Below are 26,674 nucleotides of genomic sequence, written 5' to 3' on the forward strand. Positions count from 1 at the left end.
ATTCGGTATCCAGCAGTCGAAGAAGACACATCGAGGATTCAACTAATAATTTATCCCAGTACCTTGAGAAGGAGACTATTGCAGTTACCCTGTCAGGGCGGATAAATTATTAAAAAGAAAACTTTGGAAGTTCTTAGACTGAAGAAGAGTAGCAGAATTTCGATAAGGTTTCGAGCTATAAGGCCAGCGCATAGGAGTTTTACCTTAAAGGTAATTGAATGCTATAGACCATAGCATATTAGGCTGAGCATCGGGAAGCTGAGACAGAGACCCAGAGTTTGGTAATCTACTGAGATAGTAGGAGGGTTCCAGCTTATAGACGATTCAGCATTATTGGCGAAGTACAGCCAAGGCATCGGGGATATACCTATATGGTAGTTGAATGCTATATATGATAGCATATAGGCGCTGAGCATCCAGGAATCGGGGCATTCATATAGAGTTGAGAGGACAGAGGCCGAGCATCTATGCGATAGGACTCGTATGTTGTTGATTCAAAGACATTGTCTGACGGGAACTTCAACAAAAAGACCAGTCAAGTATAGAGTCTCCAGCCTATAGGAGTTTGAGCTAATTGAAAATTGTTAGTTTGAAACATTTAGTGATTTGCCTGATCCCTGAAATTGTCTAGCTCATAATTAAAATCATTTACGAATCATTGGTACACGAATCATTTAGGCAAAGTAGCCAGAGGAAAATTATATTATAAGATATTTGGTCTCACCAGCTTTACGTTTTAACAAAGGACATTCTACATCGTTTGTCAGCTAGTCTAAGACATAGTCACCTTAGCGATTGGACCCAAACCATTGTTCAAGATACTAAAGGCGTAGGCACTTCCCTGGGTCATATAACCAGTATCCTGACAAAAATTTAGCAAGACATACTAAACTGGCTAAATTATTTCCTATGAATTGTTTTCGGGGTAGTACATTGTACAAGGAGGGCTCTGTGGCTGTAGTTAATATTGCGGACTTCCAATCAGTCATCCCCCCCCCCCCCCACTTGAGGTGTAGAATTCTTTCATGAGAGGAGGCCATCCAGCTGGCTAGTGGATTGTCTGTCGTACCACCTGAGTGTGTGCCCTTGCCAGAAATCGTGCTAGGAGGGCTTTCTGGGGACTTACTCCACTTTAAAAGTCACAACGTTGATGTGACTTAAACTCGACCAGATAAAATAGATTCTTTTCAATAAACTATAAAAATTTGGGATGTCTAAAGCACACTCTATAGACCTTTTTAACTGACAAGATTTCTTTTGTGTATTTAATAGGAAAAATAATTGAACGTTACTCACAGAACTAATGACAATAGAATGAATTGTGTCGGTTTAAGGTATCACAGGGGAAATTACATCTATAAAACAGCTAGAGACGGTTTGAGCTGTATTTGAAACTTGATATGCTATGTGTCCATAACATTATACCAGTTCATAGTTTCTCTCAATCTTTCATATAATTCTAGCTTTCTCAACATTTAATATAAGCATGCAATTGGAACTGGAATAACAATTGTAAGTTAGTGTAAATAGATGTTGAATGTTTTAGTGCAAACCTTTAATGGCTTTATATTTTTGTAATTTTATTGTCACATTTTATTCTGTTTCACACTTCATGATTGCGCAATATCGTATTAAGTCCATAAAACACATAGGCTAAAGTTATGTATTACTGATATATTCTGTGTTTATGACTGATCACAATTTCAGTCTATTTTTAGAGTTGACAGAAATAAATAAACATGTGATACACATGGTATTACATAGCTTTTAGTCTATGTTGATTATTGGCTTAATATATTGAGTATTTTTTCCTATTAGCTCAAAATTCTTGCAACATAGAACAATTCAAGAAAACATTTCAGAAATATCTTACGGTGCTATATATTTATGCTTCTGTAGGCTTTGATCATATTTTGTAGAGTGCTTTACTAAGAGCTGTAACAATATTTTGATATTTTGGATATACCACATCCTATCAACAGATTTGCAATTTGACTGTTAAGTCAAAGCATATTTGCTGCAGCTCCTAGGTTCTAGCTATCTTTATACTTCATTTGTAGTGGACAATTTCTTATTGTAGTCGCTTCAGGTTGTAAACTTGCACACAATTTTTCATGCTCCAGAAAGAAGCTATTGACTGAAAGAAGTTTAAATTTTGGTGTGGTGTTTAGTTATTATGCCCCCACACATTTATGTGGGGAGCATATAGTGTTGCTGCTGTCTATACGTATGTACGTCCCGAAATCTTGTGTGTCCAACTCCTCCAACACTATTAGCTTGATTTGCTTCAAACTTCCACAGATGAACAAGCTTGATGTGCAGATGACCATTTTTTCTGTTAATATTTTACTGCAGTTATGGCCCATTGATAGTTTTTGCTATATAGAGGATGGCACAGTACATGGGGGCATCTGTGTCTTATGGGCACAACTTCTAGTTAAATTATAATAATTTTCTGTCACAGTGGAGCATGAAAAAGATGTCAGTTTCAACCAGTGTAGCTTTAAGTTTATTATCTTGAAAATTTTGATCTATTATGCAACCCGTTCTATTTTTAGCATCATTCTTTATGAGAATGATGGGATATAGTGTAAGCCACCAGACAACTCAGACAGGTTTGTAATGACCTTGACCTCAGTTGACCCAGTTTACCCCAAAACATCAGTTCCCTTGCCAAAAAACAAAACATTACCTCCCAAAGACAGAGCCAACCCAAATTAAATAGTGAACACATGAAAAAAAAGGATCATATAAAAAAGATTCCACTGTAAATTGATGTAATGTTATGACTTTGACAGTGCTATATTGTATTTTTTTTTTCAGTTTTACATAAGAAAAAAAAACACATAAAAATTGTACTATAGATATGAAGATTTTAAACAAAAAAGTTTAAGTGTAATGGATCTGCAAAATCCAGAAATTCTGGAATACTTCTTGATATGATCCTCTTTCATGTTTCTTTTTCCAGATGACAAAATCACTACTGGTCTGGTGGAGTAAAAATAAAGCCTCCTTCGATCAAACTAGCTTATTTTCAGAGCATCCCAAAACCAGTTGTTGTACAAAATACTTACTCGTCCTTACTGATAGTGCATGCTCGTACCTCAGCCTAAGTTATATATTGTTTTACCAGCTTCCTTTTTCTTTCGATTTTCCAGCAGGTTTTTACTTTTATTTTACATTCTTTTTTTTAAAAAAAAAAAAGCAAATCTTCTGTTATGTTAAATAGCTTGAGGGTTGGAAGGAGACTGTACAAAATGCTTTTTAAAACTAATTAGAGATGCAGTGTCTGCTAATGTCGTTTTTTCAGGGATAGTAAAATTTAAATGTTTAATTTGTAAGTTTAGACACAATTTTATCTTAATTGCATTGAAGAGAGTTGTTCCATTTTTTTATATATGTTTATTATACCAGATTTATACAGCACCCTTTTCATGACAAACATGTTCAAAGGCGCTCTACATAGCGCACTTTATTTCCTTTATTCAATGACAGTTTGATGCAGATTTGTTTCTGTATTAAAATAAGCTAGTCTTGTTTGTTAACGAGGCTGAGATAGAATTACTTTCTGGTACTTTTCAGTACTTTTTGGTATTAAGAACTTTCTGTCTATTTTAGGTACCAGTCCATTTGACATGACTGCCTCTGTTACCAGTCCATCTGGAGTTACGGAACTTTGCGATGTTGTCAGCCTTGATGACTGTCACTACAGTATCAAATTTATTCCCAAAGAGATGGGTATACACACAGTCAGCGTAAAACACAAGGACATGCACATCCCTGGAAGTCCCTTCCAGTTCACTGTAGGCCCAATCGCAGGCGGTGGTGCACACAAGGTTCACGCAGCTGGCCTTGGTCTCATACGTGGAGAAGTCAGTCAACCAAGTATGTAATGCTTGATTTTAATCATCGTGTTGAGTGAGTTTAATATAAATTCTAGCACAACCCAATTAATTTTCCTGTTAAAGAAAGACTGTAACTGTGTGTTACAACGCAACAGAATCATAGTTTGTAGGTTACAGTTATTACGACCCCACTTAAAACATCATAGTGATGCGCTGAAAAAAACACACACAAAAAAACACACAAAAATATTTGGTGGATGTCAAGGCAGTAGATAATAATCATCATTGTGTTAGAATTTAAATAATATATCTGGAACAGTGATTTACTCTTGAAATCATAGTCGCTCAGATGCACCCTTGTGATATAATTACTTAGCATCTGAACTCCAGTAGTTTTATTCAATGACATTGGGATGTGTCATTTATTAAATATGACTTTGCTGTAGCGTTTAAATTACTATTGAAAACTGGTGTTTAAAAGGACATGTTCTATAAAATAAAAAAAAAATGAGAAGAAAAATAAAACTATAAAAGTAAGAAAATATTGCCACATACCAAATTTTGAGTAACTGAGTGAGTCTCTTTTAAAAAAAGAAACACACACACACACGCACACATTAAGATAGTCTTGTAGATTATTACCAAGAAATAAAGCATTTTCTCAATTTTAATAAAGTTGGAATGTTTAATTGCAATTCTGCATTTTTCAGATGAGTTTAACATCTACACACGTGAAGCAGGTGCAGGAGGTCTGTCTATCGCCATTGAAGGTCCATCAAAGGCCGAGGTAGATTTCGAAGACAGGAAGGATGGATCATGCGGAGTCACATACCAAGTTACAGAGCCAGGTATGAGTATACATCATTATAATCAATGACTTTGCAGCCTGCTTGGTAATAAATATTGTACTATATACCAAGAATCCAATTTTAATTGAGAAAAAAAACAACAAAAAAACATTGAGAATGTTCTGGGTATTGCTAAATATCTTTTTTAATGAGCAATGTCTATTTTGTAATCTCTTCAGTTTTGTAATCTATTTACAGGTAAGCATGTAAAACATGGTTTTTTAACTTTATAATTGGAGAGTATTTTGATGTCAGTTTTTGCGGTTTCATTTTAGCAGAGTGTTAAATATCAGTCGTTTTAACTTTCTTTACAGGAGAGTATCTGATATCAATTAAGTTCAATGATGAGCACATACCCGAATCTCCGTTCCGTGTTCCTATCACACCAAGCATTGGAGATGCCAGGAAAATCTCCGTTCAGGCGCTACAGAGCAAGGGATTAGCTGTAAGTTATTAATGAGCCGTGCCGTGAGAAAACCAACGTAGTGGCTTTGCGATCAACATGGATCCAGACCAGCCTGCACATCCGCGCAGTCTGGGCCGGATCCATGCTGTTCGGTTTCAAAGCCTATTGCAATTAGAGAAACCGTTAGCGAACAGCTTGGATCCTGACCAGACTGCGCGGATGCACAGGCTGGTCTTGATCCATGCTGGTCGCAAATGCACTATGTTGGTTTTCTCATGGTGCGGTTCATTTTATCATTGCCAATCGTTCTATTTATTACTTGCAACAAAATCATGCATAACAAATGAAACTTCTTTTTCTGCTTGACGAGATATTAGATTATGTATTTTCATACTACGTGTCTTCTGTTTGTTACATTTGAGCCAAGAGCAGAATCTCCGTTTGTGAAACCAAACGCTGAGTTTTATCGAGTCTTGATCCAGAGTGAAGCAAATCTAGGGTTGAATGCAATACTGTCGTAACTCTTTATCTTAATATAAGTTACTACAGTATTGCATTCACCCCTCAAAATATTTTCCATTACCTTTGGACTTGTGACAATACATTTAGTATCACTCTACCATTCATGCACTTAGAGAGGTTATTTGGTCTTGTAGACATCCCAGTATGAACATGGTTGGTTAATTAACAACCTGATATACATGAGCTTCTGTTATACCAATTTATTTTAGCTTGATTGTAACGAAAGGTATATGCTTATTTTAATCACTGTCATGTCTGCTTCCCGAGAAAGCTAGTACAGGTGATGTATGAGAAGTTGTGATTATGATTGGGGCTCGAACCAATGAACTGCCAAGTTGAGTGGCAGACACATTAACCACTAGACCACCGCTGCTGTTGAAAAGTGGTGTTTGATTTCAACAGAATAAATCCTATTCATTGAACATTTGTTTTACCACTCAATGTTACCTTTGTTAGAGTTAACTGCTATTGACGTCAGTTATAAGGGATCACTTTTCAATTATATTTTGTATGAATGATACATTTCAGATTGGCAAGCCTTGCTCATTTGTTGTAAACTTCAATGGTGCTCCAAAGGGCAAACTTCAGGCCCGCGTTGTCAGCCCATCAGGGTCCGAAGATGAGGCTTTGGTACAAGAAATTGATGAAGGAGAGTACGCAGTTAGATTTATCCCCAGAGAAAATGGCCCTCACTTAATATATATATCATTTGACGGATGCCAGATTCCAGACAGTCCATTTAGAATCCAAGTAGGAACAGTTCACGCCGACCCAGGAATGGTACAGGCTTATGGTGATGGTCTGAAAACAGGAAAAACTGGTTAGTGTTTAAGTCAAATCTTTAAAAAAAACTGTAAAAACTTGCAGTTTTCACAAAATTGAAGAGCAGTGTGCCTGGAACCTGACTGAACCTGGTTGTAGCAAAAGTGTAGACTTGCTAAATTTCTGGATGATCATAAATATTTGTGTTCATATTTTAACAGATAACATGTGTTTTAAACATATCTAACTAGGTTTTATATCCTCAGCTTCAATAAATAGATATAATAGCAAAATAATTGACAGTGTTTGTAATAAAAGCTCAAAATACTGCCAAGAAAATCAGTTTGTTTCCTTCAAGGAATCAATTATTTTTTATCTTCCCATTTTCCTATAAAATTTGATAAGGCAAAATGCATTTTGTAGATTAAGGGGAATGAAAATATGCAGGGTACCTATTTTTATCTGTAAATTGCATACAGAAGCACTTAAATTGTATTTGAGTCGAGATAGTGCCTAGATAGAAACTGCAAAACATATTCCCCAACTTCTAGTATTTTTATCAACTTTATTTTGATAAAGTGATTGGTGTCTAAGGTTTGACCTTGACCTTGAAATAATGTTGCAAACTCCTGGAAAAATTATGAAAGTTTGCTTTAGCATCACTATAGTTGTGTAGCTGATTGTCAGAAAGTTCTCACCTTACAAGTTCAAAATAACCGTTGAATTTTCTGTAGTAACCTCAAGCAAAAATATGCTAAAAATAAACCAGTTCTGATTTTAGCTCCAAGATTTGTATCAAGTAGAAACTTCAAATAATCGTGTATTTTATCGTAAATGGAGATAAGCATGTAAATTGCTTTTTAGCCGTTAAACATTTCTTCATTATGCACTTTAGCATCTTAGATAATAGTGTTGAAAAGTACATTAATATAATACAGTCACTTGAGTAGTTGACAGATAAGAGAAATATGCAGTTGTACAATTTTAGGTAGATCAAGGTTCTTTTTCAACAACACAAGTATTGAAGAAAAGTACCTGATTTACTGGAAGTATGAAATGGAGTTGTCTCTATTTTAAAGTTATGATTAGTTATTAAATAAATCTCCTAATAAATTTCAGGCCAGACAGCCAAGTTCATTGTCAACACAGTAAATGCAGGATCAGGAGCTCTGTCAGTGACCGTGGAAGGTCCCTCAAAGGTGAAACTGGAGTGCCGAGAGGTAGATGATGGATACGAGTTCTCATACACCCCTACAGCACCAGGAGATTATCTTATCACAATCAAATATGCTGGAACTAACATTGCTGGCAGTCCATTCAAAGCTAGAATTGAAGGTATGTAATTTTTAGGGAATTTAAACATCCTTTAAATTTTTTCGAATGTGCCTTGGCTTGGGAATCTGACTTGACTTAAATTTCTTGAGAATCGAACCAAAATCTTACTTCTTTGGAATATAGCTTGCATTGAAATCCTTGTAAATGTCGATTTATTTTCAAATTCTGAGAAATTCAAGCCGCCTTCAATTTCTTTATTCAATCTTTGAATATTCCAAGTACAAACTGGTATTAATTTTCAAGAATTACAGCCACAAAACATTTCATTTACTTCACTTGCCCTTAGAAAATACACTTTATATTATTACACTTTAATATTTTGTGATATTAGTGGATTAATCGTTATTTAACTGCAGCAGTGAGCTGTTGAATTTCTTGCACATCTTCCAGGTTTTGCAAGCTAGAAATATTACAATCATGAGTAATTTGATATTTAATGTAGCACTGTATGGGAATTAAATGCAGCATAGTTTCAATATGCTGCACATTTAATTACATGTATTATGCCAGCAGCACACCAGCAATTGCTGTATCGTATATGTTCAGTCTCAAACGGTATTATTCCAATTTCTGAATTTTGCAAGAGATTTCCATAGCTAGCCTGTGGCAAGCAGATTTTTGCCGTGTCATTTTAAGACAGTATGGTGTAACTTGTTTATCGCACATATCTGTCTGATCTGGGGAAATTTTTTCCCATCTCCTGAATACTTGTGAAGAAGTTTCCTGTCACATATGGGGAATTACTGGTACCAAGCCTGGGATTTTTCAGGACTGGTCCTGATTTCAGTTTTTCAACTGCCAGAATTTCCCGATATAATTCAATTGAAAAAGTACATTTCAGGCTTTAGAATTTAGATTTTTAGCGTTTTGGTTTTTGACTTAATCCCAGGCCTGTGGTACAGAACCCTGGAGCACTGACATTAACTTGCTGCAATACTGAATAACTGTAGCATTCAACACAATAAACCAGTTGTATATAAAAAGGCTCGTAAAGTTGAATCTCTGTGAGAAAAAAATTGTATTAAAACAAATGTTTATTTTTATCTTCAGGACAAGGCAAGCCCAGTGGTTTCCAGGAACAGGCATCTGTTGTCGTGGAAACAGTAACAAAGACAAGTTCAATGAGCAAGTTTGCATCTTTCATGCCATTCGTATCAGATGCTTCCAAGGTGACAGTTGAAGGCAATGGCATTAAGAAGGGATACAGAAATAAGCAGTGCACATTTAATGTTGACACTTCACAAGCCGGTAAGTTTTATACCTTCACACCATAATGATACAGTTCTTTAGGAGTTGAGTTGAATTTTGTTGTTAAAAAGAACGCTTTATCTTACAAGATTAACTACAGTGGCTGTGAATGTTTATCAATGAAAAATATAAAGCTTACAGTAAGATTGCACTCCGATGAGATCAGATTCATTACCTGAAAAGGAAGTAGCTTTCTAGCTCTGTGCACAGATTCTCTACTTACCTGTATTACTTGCCCCGTAAGAACATACTAGAGTTCATGCCCTTGTCACTCCTAAAGCAATCGGAGAGATTTAAAAGATCAACGCTTTGCGACCAGCATGAATCTAGGTCAGTGCATATCGGTAGTGTTGATTTCAGCACTTGCACACATCTGATAAGCAAAGTTTGGATCCAGATCAGACCGCATTGATGTTTGGGCTGATAGGATTCATGGAGTGGCTCTCAGTTATAAGAAATCAAATTTCAAAAGACTCTTCAAGAGACTGGTAGCTTGTGTAAATGTCTCCAGCTAAAATCTGAATGAAGAAGTTGCTGAGATTTGTTGAAGGAAGTTTATGTACTTTGTTTCTAGAATGAAAAAAAAACAAAACAACATCTTACTGACCAGAATAAATGTCCTTTGATTGTTAACACTAAAAACGTCATGTGAAAGTCAATTTTAATGTTTTAATCCAATTTTTCAGGACACAATATGCTGTTTATTGGAATGATTGGTCCTAAAGGCCCATGTGAAGAGTTGTGTGTAAAACACTACCCAGGACAGCCTTACAAGATCACATACTTAGTTAAAGAACGTGGAGATTACATGCTAGCAATAAAATGGGGAGAGGAGCATATCCCTGGCTCACCCTTCTACGTGAAAGTGGAATAATCCAACTGACATTCTGTTTAGAGATTATATTTAGGTCATTTTAAAATTTTCATCATTATATATATATATCAGCCATTCTTGTCTTAATGTGTTGAATGGATGTAGACAATATTATCTTGAATACGTGCTGAAAATTTTGACATTCGAACAGCCTATGACCATTAAACTTTCAGAATGTCATAATCCAGCTGTGCATCGTAAAACATGCCGAAAATATGGCATATGTGTATACCGAAATCTCATTCATAATGGTGCTTCCATATGGGTTGTATGGATTACTGTGTAACAGTGTAAGCAGCTAAGTTTCAAGTTGTTCTATGCAATACGTAAGCTTTTTACACATGTTATTTGTACTCTTAACATATATCAAGTATTCGAATACTGCCTTATGTAAATTTGATGCAATTTTCGTCACAGGAATTTTAAAAAATTAAGCGCTGACTCAAATTTACGAGGATGAAGAACAAATATTTTTTCTGGGATATATAAAAATGTCAGTTTTTTTACTGTATGCCAGACAAAGTTTAGTTTGAATCTCAATGTGTTAAGTGCAACAAAGTGGTTGTTGTTAAGTGGTAAATATTTATACGTGGGTTTATCGTTTTTCATTTGACTTTTTTATGTCGTTTTGTGCTTTTTGTGTTAAGGCCAGTGCAATGACGTAGGAACTGTACTCTTCATTCATCTGTCTTGTCACGAAACACTAGGATCAGGTCGAATGTGCAAGTAAAATCTGCCGACTCAAATTTATAGTGCTAAATGCACATTAAATATATTTCCTATAGGTGAATTATATCTCCATAATATCGCTGTTTTCATTATGATGCGTCTTTATTCAAAATGCTTCTCTATATGACGATAATCTCATACTTACGCTATATGCAGCAAAAAAGTGTTAAAGTGTCTGTTAATTGTTGAAAATTGTTTATGTATTTACTTGTTATGTATGTAAAATATTTTCATGACCCCCATAATTTATGACACACTCATATGACCTCCAAGGTCACATAGTAATATTAATTACTTTGAAATCCAGAAAATAGATGTGAAATGACTCTTGAAATGTTTCTGGATATAAAAATGTTCGAAAAACTTGTGCAGAAATCCACATTTTCAGCATTTTCTATATTGTTCAAAGAAGAATGGCCTTGACCTTGGAGGTTATGTGACCTTACAATGACCCCTTGTTTAAGACTGTAAATGTAAATATTAATATGAAGGATTGTTATATAACCATTTATTTTGAGTGCTATAGTCATGTTATCCAATTTTGCTTTACATCATATATGCAACTGCGAAAAAAATCTCTTAAATAATTTTCTTTTTTTTCTTTACTAGTTAGTTAGAGATTGAAGTTAATGGAGCTAGGAACAAATTTAGAAACTAAGAAAAGATGGAGTGAAACTCCAAAATGGTAAAGTGGAAAACACTTAACCCAACCATTTTCTTTCCCACAAAACTGAAACCATTAAAACAAACCCTGTGTAAGGATGTTTAAGAGATAGTTTTAAGGGGTCTCAATTATTAAAACAACAGTGTAGTACAATAAAAACATAGAGCTTTAGTACTACAACACTAAAATGGGATACTGAGCAGCTTTTTATAGTGCAAATTTATATGTTACATTTTGTCAATAAATATAAATTTTCTCTCTGTTTTTGTTTGTTTCTGCTTTTTCTTGTCTTTGATTGTTGCTGGAATTGGATTTTTATGATGTTTATTAGGTGACTGGGGAAAAGAATTTATTTATTTAACCTTTAGCCTGCTGGCGGCGAGTTATTCTGCCTTTGCGACCAGTGCAGACCAAGATCAGCCTGCACGATCATGGTCTGCACTGTTCGCTATTCAGTCAGTAAATTTTCAGTGAACACCCCTTCCAATAAAAAATGGTATTGCCCAAATTGAATGAAGGACCAGTCCATTTTAGAAATTTAGCAGACTAAGGGTTAATAATGAATCTTTAAATCATACCCTTTACAACCACTTAAATGGTGGTACAGCCATGATTTGGTTGCTCTTGTGGCCTAAACATTTTTCTGCACTTCAGCATGCACAGTCCACTGATGTTTGAGCCTCTGGCAATTCTGTGACTCCAATTAACAGAAACGGTACTTCAGTTTCCTGGCAAAGGCAGTACCATTAATAAGAGAGTCATGATGACCCTGGATCGCTCACCTGAGTAATATGAGCTACATGGACAAGTGTATAATATTGGGTAAGAAAGTCCAATATAAGTAAGCATTGAAATCTTTTCCCAGTTGTGTGAACATGTTTCAAATGTCAAACTGATGCAAAAATATTAAGAAAGGAGGTCACATTCGTGGTCACTGAAAGTCAGTTTTAAGATGGATGTGCAAAACTGTATATGTCGTCTAAATTTCAAGACTGTATCTTTAAAAAGACTGTAGGTCAAGGTCACAGTCAAGTCTAGGAAATGGGATCAGATAATTTTTGAAGTATTTTTTCCTATACTAGTATAACTAATATAAAAACTAAGTGACCCCAGGGCAGGGCTTTAATTGGACCCTTGGTCATGATTTGAACAATTTTGGTAAAGGACCACTAGACAATGCCATGTGAACAAGAGCTCGTAGAGCACGAAATGCCCCCCTTGATGCATTCAGTAATTGCACAAGGAACACTTTTCAGAAATTATTTGGTCACTTAATACAAAAGTTTTACTGTTCTGGGTCAATGTGACCTTGATCTTTGACCTATTGACCTCAAAATCAACGGGTCATCTGCTGGTCATGATCAGCTACCTATAGTTTCGTGATCCTAGGCCTAAGCGTTCTTGAGTTATCATAGGGAAACCGTTTAACTGTTCCGTGTCACTGTGACTGACCTACTGACCTCAGAATTGACAGGGGTCAGCTGCTGCTTGTGACCAATCTCCCTATCAACTTTCAAGCGTGCTTATGTTATCATCCGGAAACTGTTTAACTGTTCCTGGTCACTGTGACCTTGACCTTTGACCTACTGGCTGCAAAATCAATAGGGGTCATCTGCTGGTCATGACCAACTCCCCTATCAATTATCATGATCCCAAGACCAAGCGTTCTTGAGTTACCATCCGGAAACTGATTGGTCTACATACCTACAGACCTGACATCTGCAAAACAATATACCCCTCCTTCTTCGAAGGGGGGCATAAATACCTAAGCTCTGTGTCTCTCGGTTTCAGAGAAGAACATTTTTTTATGTTTTTCCTATAGAACTCTATGTAAATTCAAGGGACCACAGGGCAGGGCCAATATTGACCCTAGGATCAGAACTTGGTAAAAGACCACTAGACAATGCCACATACCAAATACCTAAGCTCTAGGTCTTCATGTTTCAGGGAAAAAGATTTTTGAAATTTACAATATAGTCCTATCTGCCCCCAGGCAGCCATGTTTTTTAACGAAATAGAATGGCTTAAGCAATTTTGGTAGAAAGTCGCCTATAGATAATTTTTACAAAATATTTCTGAAATCCGGCTAACAGTTTGAGAAGATTTTTACAGATTTTCCTTTCGGTTGCCATGGCAACCACAGTTCTGAATAGATTTTAATTCTTTGGGCAATTTTGAGAGGTGGCCACCAAAGGAACATTTCTGTCAAGTTTGGTGTAAATCTGCCTAGTAGTTTTGAAGAATTTTTTAGCTCACCAGAGCCAAAGGCTCGGGGTGAGCTATTGGGATCACTCACCGTCCGGCGTCTGTCCGTAAACTTTTACTTTAAACGACATCTCCTCATAAACCGCTTGGCCAATTTCATCCAAACTTCAAAGGAATGTTCCTTGGGTGAAGCTCTACAAAAATTGTTCAAAGAATTGAATTCCATGCAGAACTCTGGATGCCATGGCAACCGAAAGGAAAAACTTTAAAAATCTTCTTCTCAAAAACCAGAAGCCCTAGAGCTTAGGTATTTGGTGCGAAGCATTGCCTAGTGGACCTCTACCAAGTTTGTTCAAATCATGACCCCGGGGTCAAAATTGACCCCGCCCCAGGGGTCACTTGATTTTACATAGGAAACTTAAAAAATCTTCTCAAAAACCAGAAGCCCTAGAGCTTAGATATTTGACATGTAGCATTGCCTAGTGGACCTCTACTAAATTTGTTCAAATCATGACCCTGGGGTCAAAATTGACCCCGCCTCCGGAGTCACTTGATTTTACATAGGAAAATCTTCAAAATTTTTCTAAAAATAAACCAGAAGGCCTAGAGCTTAGATATTTCACGTGTAGCATTGCCTAGTGGACTTCTACAAAATTAATTCAAACATGATCCCCGGGGTCAAAATTTACCCCGCCCCAGGGGTCACTTGATTTTACATTGGAAAATCTTCAAAAATTTTCTAAAAATAAACCAGAAGGCCTAGAGCTTAGATATTTCACGTGTAGCATTGCCTAGTGGACCTCTACAAAATTTGTTCAAATCATGACCCCCGGGGTCAAAATTGACCCCACCCCAGGGGTCACTTGATTTTACATAGGAAAATCTTCAAAATTTTTCTAAAAATGAACCAGAAGGCCTAGATCTTAGATATTTCACATGTAGTATTGCCTAGTAGACTTCTACAAAATTTGTTCAAATCATGACCCCCGGGGTCAAGTTGACCCCGCCCCATGGGGTTACTTGATTGTACATAGAAAAATCTTCAAAATTTTCTAAAAATAAACCAGAAGGCCTAGAGCTTAGATATTTGACATGTAGCATTGCCTAGTGGACCTCTATAAAAGTTGTTCAAATCTTGACCCCTCCAGGGTCATATTGAACTAGCCCCAGGGGTTACTTGATTGTACATAGGGAAATCTTCATAAATTTGCTAAAAATAAACCAGAAGGCTTAGATATTTGATATGTAACATTGCCTAGTAGACTTCTACAAACTTTGTTCAAATCATGACCCCCGGGGTAAAATTGGCCCCGCCCCTGGGGTTACTTGATTGTACATCGGAAAATCTTCCAAAAAAATCATCAGTTTGACATTTGAAACATGTAGCTCATATTACTCTGGTGAGCGATCCATGGTCATCATGACCCTCTTGTTTAGAAATTGTTGGCCAACAGATGGACATCAAGCGGTCACAAAAGCTCAACTCTAGCCTTTGGCTCAGGTGAGCTAAAAGTACCATTCTATAGAGATAATCTCTGACTGCGAAAAAAAGTACTCAACTAGTGGAAAATTAAACTGTGGGGGACAGAGAGGGGGTTACGCCGTTTTTCAACAGTATTTCAGTTATATAATGGAGGGCAGTTAATAACCTAACCGGTGTTCCTGGTTTCTGTACCAGTACAAACCTGTTCTCTGCAAGTAACTGCCAACTTCCCCACATGAATCAGAGGGATTCCACTCATGGATCGAACTCACAACCCCGCAATCTGTAGATCTGTGTTCTCCCTACTGAGCTCAGCAGGAGAGTTCCCCTTGCAACTTGTTTTGTTAACAGGTACATAACATTGGGCTAAAAGATTTTTCTGAATCCAGCTTGTCTCAACAATAAAATTGTTGGCATCTTAATACAGCCACCATTCACACAAAAGTTCCAGGAAAAAATATTAACTTCATGTAATCTTCATTCTGGCATTACTGATAACTCACCTTGAACTTGTATATAGTCTTATATTTCCCACCCCATTTGGGGAGACATATTGCTTTTGCCCTGTCCGTCCGTACGCCACACTTCATTTCTGATCAATAACTGGAGAACCATTTGACCTAGAACCTTCAAACTTCATAGGATCGTAGGGCCGCTGGAGTAGACGACCCCTATTGTTTTTGGGGTCACTCCATCAAAGGTCAAGGTCACAGGGGCCTGAACGTTGAAAACCATTTCTGATCAATATTGAGAACCACTTGACCCAGTGTTGAAACTTCATAGGATGTTTGGTCATGCAGAGTAGATGACCCCTATTGATTTTGGGGTCACTCTGTTAAAGGTCAAGGTCACAGGGGCCTGAACATTGAAGACTATTTCCGATCAATAACTTGAGAACCACTTGACCCAGAATGTTGAAACTTCCTAGGATGATTGGTCATGCAAAGTAGATGTCCCCTATTGATTTTGGGGTCACTTTATTAAAGGTCAAGGTCACAGGGCTCTGAACATGGGAAACTGTTCCTGGTCAGTTACTTGAGAACCAATTGACCCAGAATGTTGAAACTTCCTAGGATGATTGGTCATGCAAAGTAGATGTCCCCTATTGATTTTGGGGTCACTTTATTGAAGGTCAAGGTCACAGGGGTCTGAACATGGGAAACTGTTCCTGGTCAGTTACTGAGAACCAATTGACCCAGAATGTTGAGACTTCATAGGATGATTGGTCATGCAGACCAAATCGCTACATAAAGTTATATGAAACAAAAGCTCTAAAGGTCATAAATATATATTTATAAAGTCTGAACAAATCTGATACATAAAAATCAAGAATCTGTACAAGCAAATTTCATTTTCTTCAACTAAAATTTTATTCTAGATGAATAAAATTTATATACACACTTAAATAAGAAATAGGTGAAACACCAAAATATCTTGATACGGGACATTTAACACAAATGAGAATGATTTGTGTCTAACATCCACAGGCAACATTTTCTGTTGTGACATCTAAAGAGGTTTTACACATACCTTGTTTTTATATAGATACATATCCCTTGTGAAAAAGGTGTCAGTTTTATGTATAAAAAAAAGAAAAATAATTTGTCTGTCAAAAATATGGTTCAAAAGAACTTTTGCCTTGCCCAAATAGATCATAGATGGGTAAAACATTCAACATGTCAAGATTTCTAATTTTTGTAAAATCTGTATTCTATCAAATGATAGCTCAAATATAGTCTTTTAAAGGACACTGGCAGAAATGTAGATTTTGTGAATGTCAAGAAATAGACAAAGTGTTATCTACATAAGTTGTCTATTAATAAAATACTATTTAAAACATGTGGAAGTCTTTACATTTTCAGTTTTTAACACTGAACATTTGCAGTTTCTAACACTGAAGATAGAATAAGTGGGAGATGCTTCATACCCGCCTTGCTATTCCTGTCAAAATTTATTGGCAAAAATTTCAAGAACCAAATTATTTTTCTAGACAGCATAAATTGCACATTCCTAACTAGTGATATCACAGTTTATATTATGAAAAATTAACATGACCAAGAAATACCATAAAGTTTTCTCCAATCATAAAATCTCACAGTAACAGTTTTGGCAAACACAGTACAACATATTAAGAAATAAAAAAATTTTTCTCGAGTTCATGCAAAATGAATGACAGAATATGATAGGCAAATCCAGGAATTGTGCTAGCAGTTCATAGACTATTTGCTGATCATATTACGTCCTTTATTTTGCCTGAAAAAAAAAATCAATTTCTTATATCTGTATTACATTTCCTTCCCACTTGTTAAACTATTTTGATAAATTGCAAACACTTTGTTTTATTTAACATTAGAATCAGTTTCGCAATCATTCAGTTCACCAGACTTAATAACTGCAATAGCATCTAAGAAACATTTTCACTGACTAAACGTGAGTATTGTCAAGAAGTGGCATGCTCTATCAATGTGGCATTATCGTATCTTTGGGTACTTCCCTTTTGCAGCTCGTACCAATTGAATGTCATAATTTTCAATGGAACAAACAGTGAGAATGTAAATATAGTGCAATGTTTGCTAATATTCATGAGCAGAATTTCCCATAAAAGTAAAAAAGTCCTGAATATAATGCAGAATTATCTGCTAGGTATAACCAGCAGCAAAGTGCCAATTCTGACAGTTCAGCACAAATATGGCAGTTGTCTATCAAACTGCTATGAAAATGAAGTTTAAATAGTTTCATTCTTAAAAAATTGTTTTAATGAGTTCTGTCCCCTGACAAATACTCTTCAGTTGCATCTAACATTATGGAACTGAGTATTATGCTAACAGAAAAAGTTACTTAAAATTACATCATTATACAAACAGTGTTTCTAAATGAATCAATATAGCAGAGGAAAACTTACATAATGTTGGATGCAGACACAATTTTATTACATCTAAGAACATACGCAGTCGTAACAATATCAAACAATGTATGCATGTTTTAATATGCCTAAACATGCTGAAAACTAAAACTTCTAAATAAAAAGAAATTAACATTTCATCCCAGTTAATGTGATGTTTTTTTGCATTCTCACTGTCTGGTTCTTTTTCAAAGGGTGTTCAAAAAGTTTGTGGACTAGCCTAATAAATCACAAATTTTAGCTCAAAACGGAGATGTACACATAAAAACCCATCCTCTAAGGACGTACTATTTTACACAGCACAGCACAATGAAAGAACAATTATAACGTAACAACCTCCCAATGCTTTTAGCATGTCCATGTTATATGATGTCACAAAAGTCTAAAATCAAGGTTAATGCAGAAAAAGGTATACAACTTGAATGCAACTGGTAATTTTGTTCAGGCACTGTATATATTACATCAAAATTAAACAACTGTTATCCTTTGAACAACAAAAATAATTTTATAAAACTATGTAATAATTCTATGTAATATATTCTGTAAAAATCTGTGTTGAAATTTTACTCTTTATTTCGAATTTTCGGACACTTGTCCTTTTTCAAGAATATGGAAATATTTTTCTGACTAAGTAATATCCATGTAACATTTATATCACAGGAAATGAATAATGTTGACGTCCTGTCACTAAGACAACGTCACGTCATATCCTGTGTAAGACGTGACGTCGTTTCCCGCAAAAAGGGCAAGGTGCCAACATCATACATAACCAGAGAGCAAAACACAATACTAAGTGCAGCAAGATATACAAAATAATAATAATAATAAATAAATAAATAATAATAATAATAAAAATATATATATATATATAATAAATAAAAACAGCAAGATAACTGTCCAATTCATTTTAAACCCCTAAAAGTTAAAATATACAGGATGTCTATACGCAGTCAGTTTGAAAACACTAGAAATGCATGCATTGTCATTTAAGTGAAAGGACCCTCCATAGTTTTTAGAATTACACAAGTTAAGTTAAAGAATCCAAGGGTCACTACTGATGACTATTAACGACTTTACTGAATGCATTTTAAATATTAAGTTTTACGTTACATCCCTGGGGTGTCTTCGTGCCTAGCCTCTTTATCCATTCCTCTTCTACCATCTGTCTGTAAATGCGTCCTTCGTTAAACACCTTTTGAAGTACTGCAACCTTTACATCTTCTGCTGTATGACCCTCGAAATGCCTCATAATTGGTTTATCTGCTAAATCAGGGTTGGCGTATGGCTTAGGTCTTAGGCTTAAGAGAATCTGTGAAAAAGAGCAAGATTACCAGAAACACAGAACTGAACTTAAACAACAACTTCGCAGAAGAGGATATAGTGGAAAAGAAGTAGAACGGCAACTGACAAAAGTAGATACTTTAGACAGAGAAGACCTATTACAAAAGCAGACTAAAAAAGGAAAAGACAAACGTGTACCACTAGTATTAACATATACCAAGCAGCTCCCTAATATCCACTCAATTGTTAGGAAACATATGAACATTTTATATAGATCTGAGAAGATGATGGAAGTGTTCCAATCTCCACCCATTATTGCCTACAGAAGAGACAAAAATATATGTGACATCCTAGTGCACGGGAAAACAAACAAGGCTTTAAAGCAGTCAGTTAACCTATGTAAATGTAGAATATGTTTGTCTCTCCACATGGGAGAAGTCTGGTCCACTGACAAAAACAGCAGCTACAATACAGCCTCAGTTCCAAAATGTACTGACAGAAACTTAATATATGCTCTGGTCTGCTCACGGTGTGACATGACAGTTTATGTAGGAGAGACAGAAAGATCCCTGAAAGAACGCACAGAAGAACATCTTAGAGATGTCCGTCAACAAGCAGATAAACCAATTATGAGGCATTTCGAGGGTCATACAGCAGAAGATGTAAAGGTTGCAGTACTTCAAAAGGTGTTTAACGAAGGACGCATTTACAGACAGATGGTAGAAGAGGAATGGATAAAGAGGCTAGGCACGAAGACACCCCAGGGATGTAACGTAAAACTTAATATTTAAAATGCATTCAGTAAAGTCGTTAATAGTCATCAGTAGTGACCCTTGGATTCTTTAACTTAACTTGTGTAATTCTAAAAACTATGGAGGGTCCTTTCACTTAAATGACAATGCATGCATTTCTAGTGTTTTCAAACTGACTGCGTATAGACATCCTGTATATTTTAACTTTTAGGGGTTTAAAATGAATTGGACAGTTATCTTGCTGTTTTTATTTATTATATATATATATATATATTTTTATTATTATTATTATTTATTTATTTATTATTATTATCATTTTGTATATCTTGCTGCACTTAGTATTGTGTTTTGCTCTCTGGTTATGTATGATGTTGGCACCTTGCCCTTTTTGCGGGAAACGACGTCACGTCTTACACAGGATATGACGTGACGTTGTCTTAGTGACAGGACGTCAACATTATTCATTTCCTGTGATATAAATGTTACATGGATATTACTTAGTCAGAAAAATATTTCCATATTCTTGAAAAAGGACAAGTGTCCGAAAATTCGAAATAAAGAGTAAAATTTCAACACAGATTTGTACTATACTTCCCTTCGGAAGATTTACAGACATATTCTGTAAAAAGTACGGCAAGATAATACAAGATTATCATAGATAATAACTAAGTGCCATGTTTATAATGACAATGCCATTTTGAGATGATGTTCTCTGCACCTGAGTGATACAGAAATATGCAAACGAACAGACAATGATTTTATTCAAGAGAAAATCACTCAGCTTGAGATAATATTTCGATTCTAACGCAATATCAAGGATTATCATCTAAATCCTTGACAACATCCACCAAATGTTTTCCAGTTTTGCTTGGTATTCTTTTCCAGCACGCCGCTATGGCATCTGATACTGTGATGTAATAGTTGTGACGTACTAAAAGTGATTTTGTTGCGTAATCACACATAGTTTCAGTCTTCTTTATTTAAGGTAGTTCTGCACGTTTGATATACCGGAAGTGATGGCGTAACGTCATTTGTCCGGAAAGCGTAGAATAAAGCCTGGATTCGGCGTACGGAAATGAAAATCAGTTTATGAATCAAAGGCAACCTGTGAATAAATTTATTAAATTGTAACAGTCTCTATCTTTCTAAAGTTAAAATATTATATTAAAACATCTGACACATTAAATAATTCAAAATAATGTCTTTAAATTAGCTTCAAATAGGCGGTTCACTTTAACCATGGCCAAATATCTCAGAAATAAGCACATGGATCTATACATTTTATTTCACTGTATTATAGGCCATATATTTATTTACGACTGTGAGAACTTTCATTAAAATCTACATTGCAGAAAATTTTCTATTCGCGAAAATGTTATGAAACTTGCTATTTTCCCATAGACTCCCATTATGAAAAATTGCGTGAGGTCCAAATCTTTCAAATCAGTCTAGCAAAGAATCAAGCACACGACCCTATCCTTTTTATTTGTTGAATTTTCTAGGTATATTCTGAAGTTTAGAAATCAAAGTTTAATCAAATTCTACATTGTAGAAAAAATTTCGATCCAAACGTGCAGAACTACCTTAACAGGAAAATAAACTCGGGTCATATTATTTAAAATCAATGATTTATTAGTCCAAGTCTTGAACATTAGATTTCAGTTATCACTTGCAATAACCGCTAAGCTATGAATAAATTTTCTTTGTATTGGGGACAATAGAGCTAGAGATTTCATATCTGTACATATAAGAACACAGTCATGTAGTAAATCCATGTACATTTCAATAAACGTCTGCAACAACTGTCAGACTCAAAGGAGTCTGGCACATGAGTGGATTGAGTTTAATGACTTATTTTAGTGTCCTAGAGCCATAATTATCAAAAACCCATACTAAAATGACTACTCCCTAGACTCTAGGACACTAAAATAAGTCATTAAACTTAATCCACTCATGTGCCGGACCCCTTTGCTCAGACTGGTTTAATTAAATCGCTTGCTGCACGGAAATCTACAAGTTTAAAAAATGTAAGTTTGCTTTGACTGGCACAGTTCAACATTGCACTGCTATATTTTTGGTAAATGGCTTGTTCTGAATTTTGACACATTCGAGGCTTATTAAAATAATGGAGGAAATCTTACACAAATGTGTAACCATTGCTACTTCTCTAATATCTTGTTGAAACCTCTGCCAGCTTTGACCAGTTTTTGAAATTTTTGAAGAGGCAGAAGAATTTTGAAACTGGTGATAGAATTTGACTAAAAATGATCTGAACCACAAAACTTGTGCTCTAAAACTATTGTTTAGGAAAAAACAGCAGTCTAGGTGAAGCCAGTAATTCGTCTTTGTGACAATCCCTATCAGAATCTCGATTATGAAAACCCGAGGAAACATTCTCATAACGTTATCGATACAGATATAGGTACTAAAAAATGTTGCCGAGCTATAGACGAGGCAGGTACGACTACACCAACGACCCTTCTCGATAATCTTCGCCTTGATGGTAAGCTGTATGTGTCCAGGAAAGAATGTTTGGCAAGATATATTGTATAACATGTTTTTTTTCTTAAATAAGCAAAGGCCAATACAATCATACATTTCAAAAAGTCCCCTACAGTGATAAGTCATTGTTGCTATAGCACCAACAATTTTAAATGCAGCAGAAAGATTAAAATGGTTTGCATATTCAATATTGCCCTTTTTTAATCAATGCAACCAAATACAAGAGGGCCATGATGGCCCTATATCGCTCACCTGAGTTTAGTTGCTTGCTTGAACAAATTTCTTTGCTAAAGCTTCAAAAACAAAAAGGTAGGCAAGTAGGTCACAGTCAAGATAATTAAAGATAACTACTGAAATCTGTATGAAAAATTATACAGGTGGTCCAAATCTCTTTGCTGTAGATTAAAAAACAAGAAAGTAGGTCAGTAGGTCAGGAATAAGAATATTAAAGATGAGTATTGAAATCTGTATCAAAAATTATACATGTAGTCCAAATTTTTATCCTGTAACTTCAAAAACAAGAAAGTAGGTCAGTAGGTCACAATTAAGACTTTTCAAGATGAGTATTGAAATTTGTATCAAAAATTATACATGTGGTCCAAATTACTTTGCTGTAACTTCAAAAACAAGAAAGTAGGTCAGTAGGTCAAAATTAAGACAATTCAAGATGAATATTCAAACATTATACTTGTGGTGCAAATTTCTTTGCCACTGCTTCAAAACAACAAATAAGTCAATGTTAAACAAGGGACCACCCCGGTGTGGCCTATTTTGACCCCAGGGTCATGATTTGAAAATCTTGTTAGAGAACCACTACAGCATGCCACATATTAAATATCTAAGCTCTGGACCTTATGGTTTAAGACAAGAATTTTTTAAAAGGTTTTCCCTGTACAAGTCTATTTAAACCATGTGCACCCCCCCCCCCCCACCCCCTGGCCTTTTGACCCCAGGAGAATAATTTGAACAGTCTTGGTAAAGGACTACTATACGACGCAACATACCAAATATTAAAGCCCTAGGCTATGTGGTTTTGTGCATGAAGATTTTCAAAGTTTCCCCTATAGAAGTCTATATAAACAATGTGACAACCAGGACAGGGCCAAATTTGACCACAGGGAGACAATTTGAACAATCTTGGTAAAGGACTACTATAGAATGCTACATATTAAATATCAAAGCCCTAGGCACTGTGGTTTTGTACAAAAAGATTTTCAAAGTTTTCCCTATATAAGTCTATATAAACCATCTGACCCCCAGGGTGGGGCCATATTTGACCCTAGGGGGATAACTTGAACAATCTTTATAGAGGACCATTAGATGATGTCACAAGCCAAATATTGAGGTTCTATGCCTTGTGGTTTTGGACAAGAAGATTTTCAAAGTTTTCCCTATATAAGTCTATGTAAACCATGTGACCCCCGGGGCGGGGCCATATTTGACCCTTGGGGAATAATTTGAACACCCTTGGTAGAGGACCACTAGATGATGCTACATTCCAAATATAAAAGCCCTATGACCTGTGGTTTTGGACAAGAAGATTTTTAAAGTTTTTTCTTTTAGTTGCCATGGCAACCAGAGTTCTATATGGAATTCAATTTTCATCAAAGTTTCATCAAAATTGGCCTGATGGTTTAGCAGGAGATGTTGTTTAAAGGGAAGTGCGGACGGATGGATGCCGGACGGACGTCCAGACGGTGAGCGATCATAATAGCTCAATCTAAGCCTTTGGCTCAGCTGAGCTAAAAATGAATTGCATCAAAAAATCAGATTTCATTACTTATAAAATTTATAGTGGGATCAACCTTTTGTAACTTAAGGCCAAATGTACAGATGAATGGAATAAATGAAATAAGGTACAATCTGTTTTTTGTCATATTCTACAGCTATCTGTTGCTATAGCATCCGCAATAATTAATATAGCAACAGAAACAGAAGAAATTAGCATAATCTCTTTATGGTTCATTAATACCATGCTAAGTTTCATTAAAATGCCTTACATACTTTTCAAGTTATCACAGGATCCTGATTTTTGCAGATCTATTTTGTTTTATTTTTTCTAACTGTTAACAAAGCAAAACTGTTTGAAGTAGCAACAAAATAAAATAAAAAAAGTCAGTTCATAATTTCCTTATGGTCTCTCATTACTTACCAAGTTTCATATAAATATCTTACATCCTTTCCAAGTTATCGAAGGGCACAGATTCTGCTTGATAAATTGAGTGCCAACATATAGTTCCCCCCTACCCTACCCAACCCCTACCCTCCATTGTTAACTGGTAATGGACGAATAACAACCAGTCACATACCTATGTATAAATCTAAATATAATGTAAATGTAAATTATGCAAGAACTGCAAAATGTACTAGTTAATATATAGAAGACTATACAACAGTTTAACAATTAACTCTCAAATTCTGGTTTTATCACAGCCTTTCTTTTACAAAGATAACAATTCATAAGTTACAGCCTGAAGATTCTGACTTTTTTTTACCTTTTTAACCTTAATCCTTCTAAAATGGACTGGTCCTTCATTAAATTTGGGCAGTACCATTTACTGTTTGAAGCAGTGTTTACTAAAAATTTACTGACTGAATAGCGAACAGTGCAGACCATGATCAGGCTGCACGGGTCTCAAAGGCAGAATCACTTGCCGGCAGCAGGCTAAAGGTTAAATTAACTATCTAAAGACAAATACTATCTTATTTACAAACCATTTACAGAAGTTTATACTTTCTACAGCCATGAATAAAATTGCTTTCAATGTCTTATTAGAAAATTTTGCTTTTATTCCATCTAAACAATGACTAGTTAATTACTGACACTAAGAGTAGAGATATCAATTATATTTGGCATAAAATGTATATAGAGACTCAACTTAAATGCAATAAATTTTAAAGGGGCGAGACTTCACAAGAACTTCACAAATATCAATTTTTTTAAAACAGATGGCTATGTCTATAAAACATTGAAAATCATATAATATTCATATAAATATTGTTAAAATTTAAATTTTATAGGTATCAGACTTCCTGAAAGTCGTCGATCTGACGGACATGACCGGAAAATTTTGACGCGGTCCCCTGTTTCTTAATCCGGATGCGGTCCGACTGACTGGCATTTATTGTACCCCGAGAACCGCAACATCTCGGACAACACATCAAAATGGTGTCACTAACATATTATGCCAGGGCAGAACCGGGGAAGAAACGTAAATTAACGCTTGACAATCGTAGTGAAAGAAAAAATGTACGAAAATAAGAGGGTTGACGGAACATTTAACGAGAAATGGACTAAAAATCGCACCTGGCTTGTATTTGATAAAGGAAACATACGCAGTGCACTGACATTTTTTTCGGTCCGGCATATTGTTTTTCGGTTCGGCAGATTTTTAGGCTTTGCTGGACTGAATGTCCGGCCATTTTTCCAACTTTCCTGAAGTCTGAGGTATCATATAAAGTTTTGCTATATTTCTCATTTCTACAGTGTTATTAAGGCGGCAGTGTTTCAAGATCGCTTTCAACCTAGAAGCATGCCCCTTTAAAACTACTGAAACTGCTCTTTGCCTACAATGTATAATTATGTTCTATCACTGGATTCAGGTTAAAGAGTATGTCCTATTTCACACTTCTGTATATTCTTTGGTCAAAATCACTGTTTTATGACATTGATCACAAATGATTTAACAACTCAAAAGAATCCCTTTGACTGTTTAAATCCAAGTCTTTCTGATAACTGGTTCATAATTCCAGTATCTGGTTTGAATTTTGTAGTTATTTTATTGTGGTATGCGTTGTTAAATATTCGTCTAACAGCGTCCAGTTTTTCCCACCTCTCCGAGGCTGGTGCTTCTAGTGCTTCCTCACAGCTGAAAATGTAAATATAGGAAATGCCTTTAACCTTTACCCCGCTGAATTTCTAAAATGGACTGGTCAATCATTCAGTTTAGGCAGTACCACTTATTAATCAAAGGAGTGTTCAGTGAAAATTTTCTGACAAAGTAGTGAACAGTGCAGACCATGATCAGCCTGCACGAATAACAAAGCTGATCTTGGTCTGCACTAGTCACAAATGCAAAATCATTTGCCGCCAGCAGAATAAAGGTTAATGAAACTCATTCAAAAAAATTAAGAGATACTGTAAAACCATTAATTTTCATGGGGGACAAATTTTTGCGGATTTCAAGGTTGAGTCAATCCATAGAAATAAATACCAACAAACAAGCAAAATTTTGCTTTCATTTACCTTCATAATTTTTGAAATCCACAAATTCATATCCACCCCAAAATAGCTGTTTTACCAAAACCCTGAAATT

At 35.6% G+C, this 26,674-nt stretch overlaps 2 protein-coding genes across 12 annotated transcripts in view; one reads left to right on the forward strand and one right to left on the reverse strand.

Annotated features, from left to right (window-relative positions):
• Positions 1-11,489, forward strand: part of LOC123528812 (filamin-A-like) — a 128,932-nt gene extending 117,443 nt beyond the window's left edge. For 10 of the 11 annotated variants that reach the window (XM_053521783.1, XM_053521782.1, XM_053521788.1 and 7 more), the window contains 8 exons: positions 2,559-2,615; positions 3,619-3,885; positions 4,556-4,693; positions 5,008-5,138; positions 6,150-6,441; positions 7,503-7,718; positions 8,769-8,966; positions 9,653-11,489. In XM_053521783.1, coding sequence (XP_053377758.1) covers positions 2,559-2,615; positions 3,619-3,885; positions 4,556-4,693; positions 5,008-5,138; positions 6,150-6,441; positions 7,503-7,718; positions 8,769-8,966; positions 9,653-9,840 — 1,487 coding nt within the window. In that variant the 3' untranslated portion in view covers positions 9,841-11,489. The remainder of the gene's footprint in view (positions 1-2,558; positions 2,616-3,618; positions 3,886-4,555; positions 4,694-5,007; positions 5,139-6,149; positions 6,442-7,502; positions 7,719-8,768; positions 8,967-9,652) is intronic. The other variant, XM_053521789.1, reaches the window with a different exon arrangement.
• Positions 11,490-16,193: 4,704 nt separating this feature from the next.
• Positions 16,194-26,674, reverse strand: part of LOC123530068 (myotubularin-related protein 14-like) — a 29,846-nt gene continuing 19,365 nt past the window's right edge. Inside the window, exon 19 of the mRNA XM_045310759.2 lies at positions 16,194-26,227. Within this exon, the coding sequence (XP_045166694.2) occupies positions 26,050-26,227 (178 nt within the window). The 3' untranslated portion in view covers positions 16,194-26,049. The remainder of the gene's footprint in view (positions 26,228-26,674) is intronic.

This window comes from Mercenaria mercenaria, chromosome 13 (assembly GCF_021730395.1).
Source record: "Mercenaria mercenaria strain notata chromosome 13, MADL_Memer_1, whole genome shotgun sequence".
Taxonomy (NCBI): domain Eukaryota; kingdom Metazoa; phylum Mollusca; class Bivalvia; order Venerida; family Veneridae; genus Mercenaria; species Mercenaria mercenaria.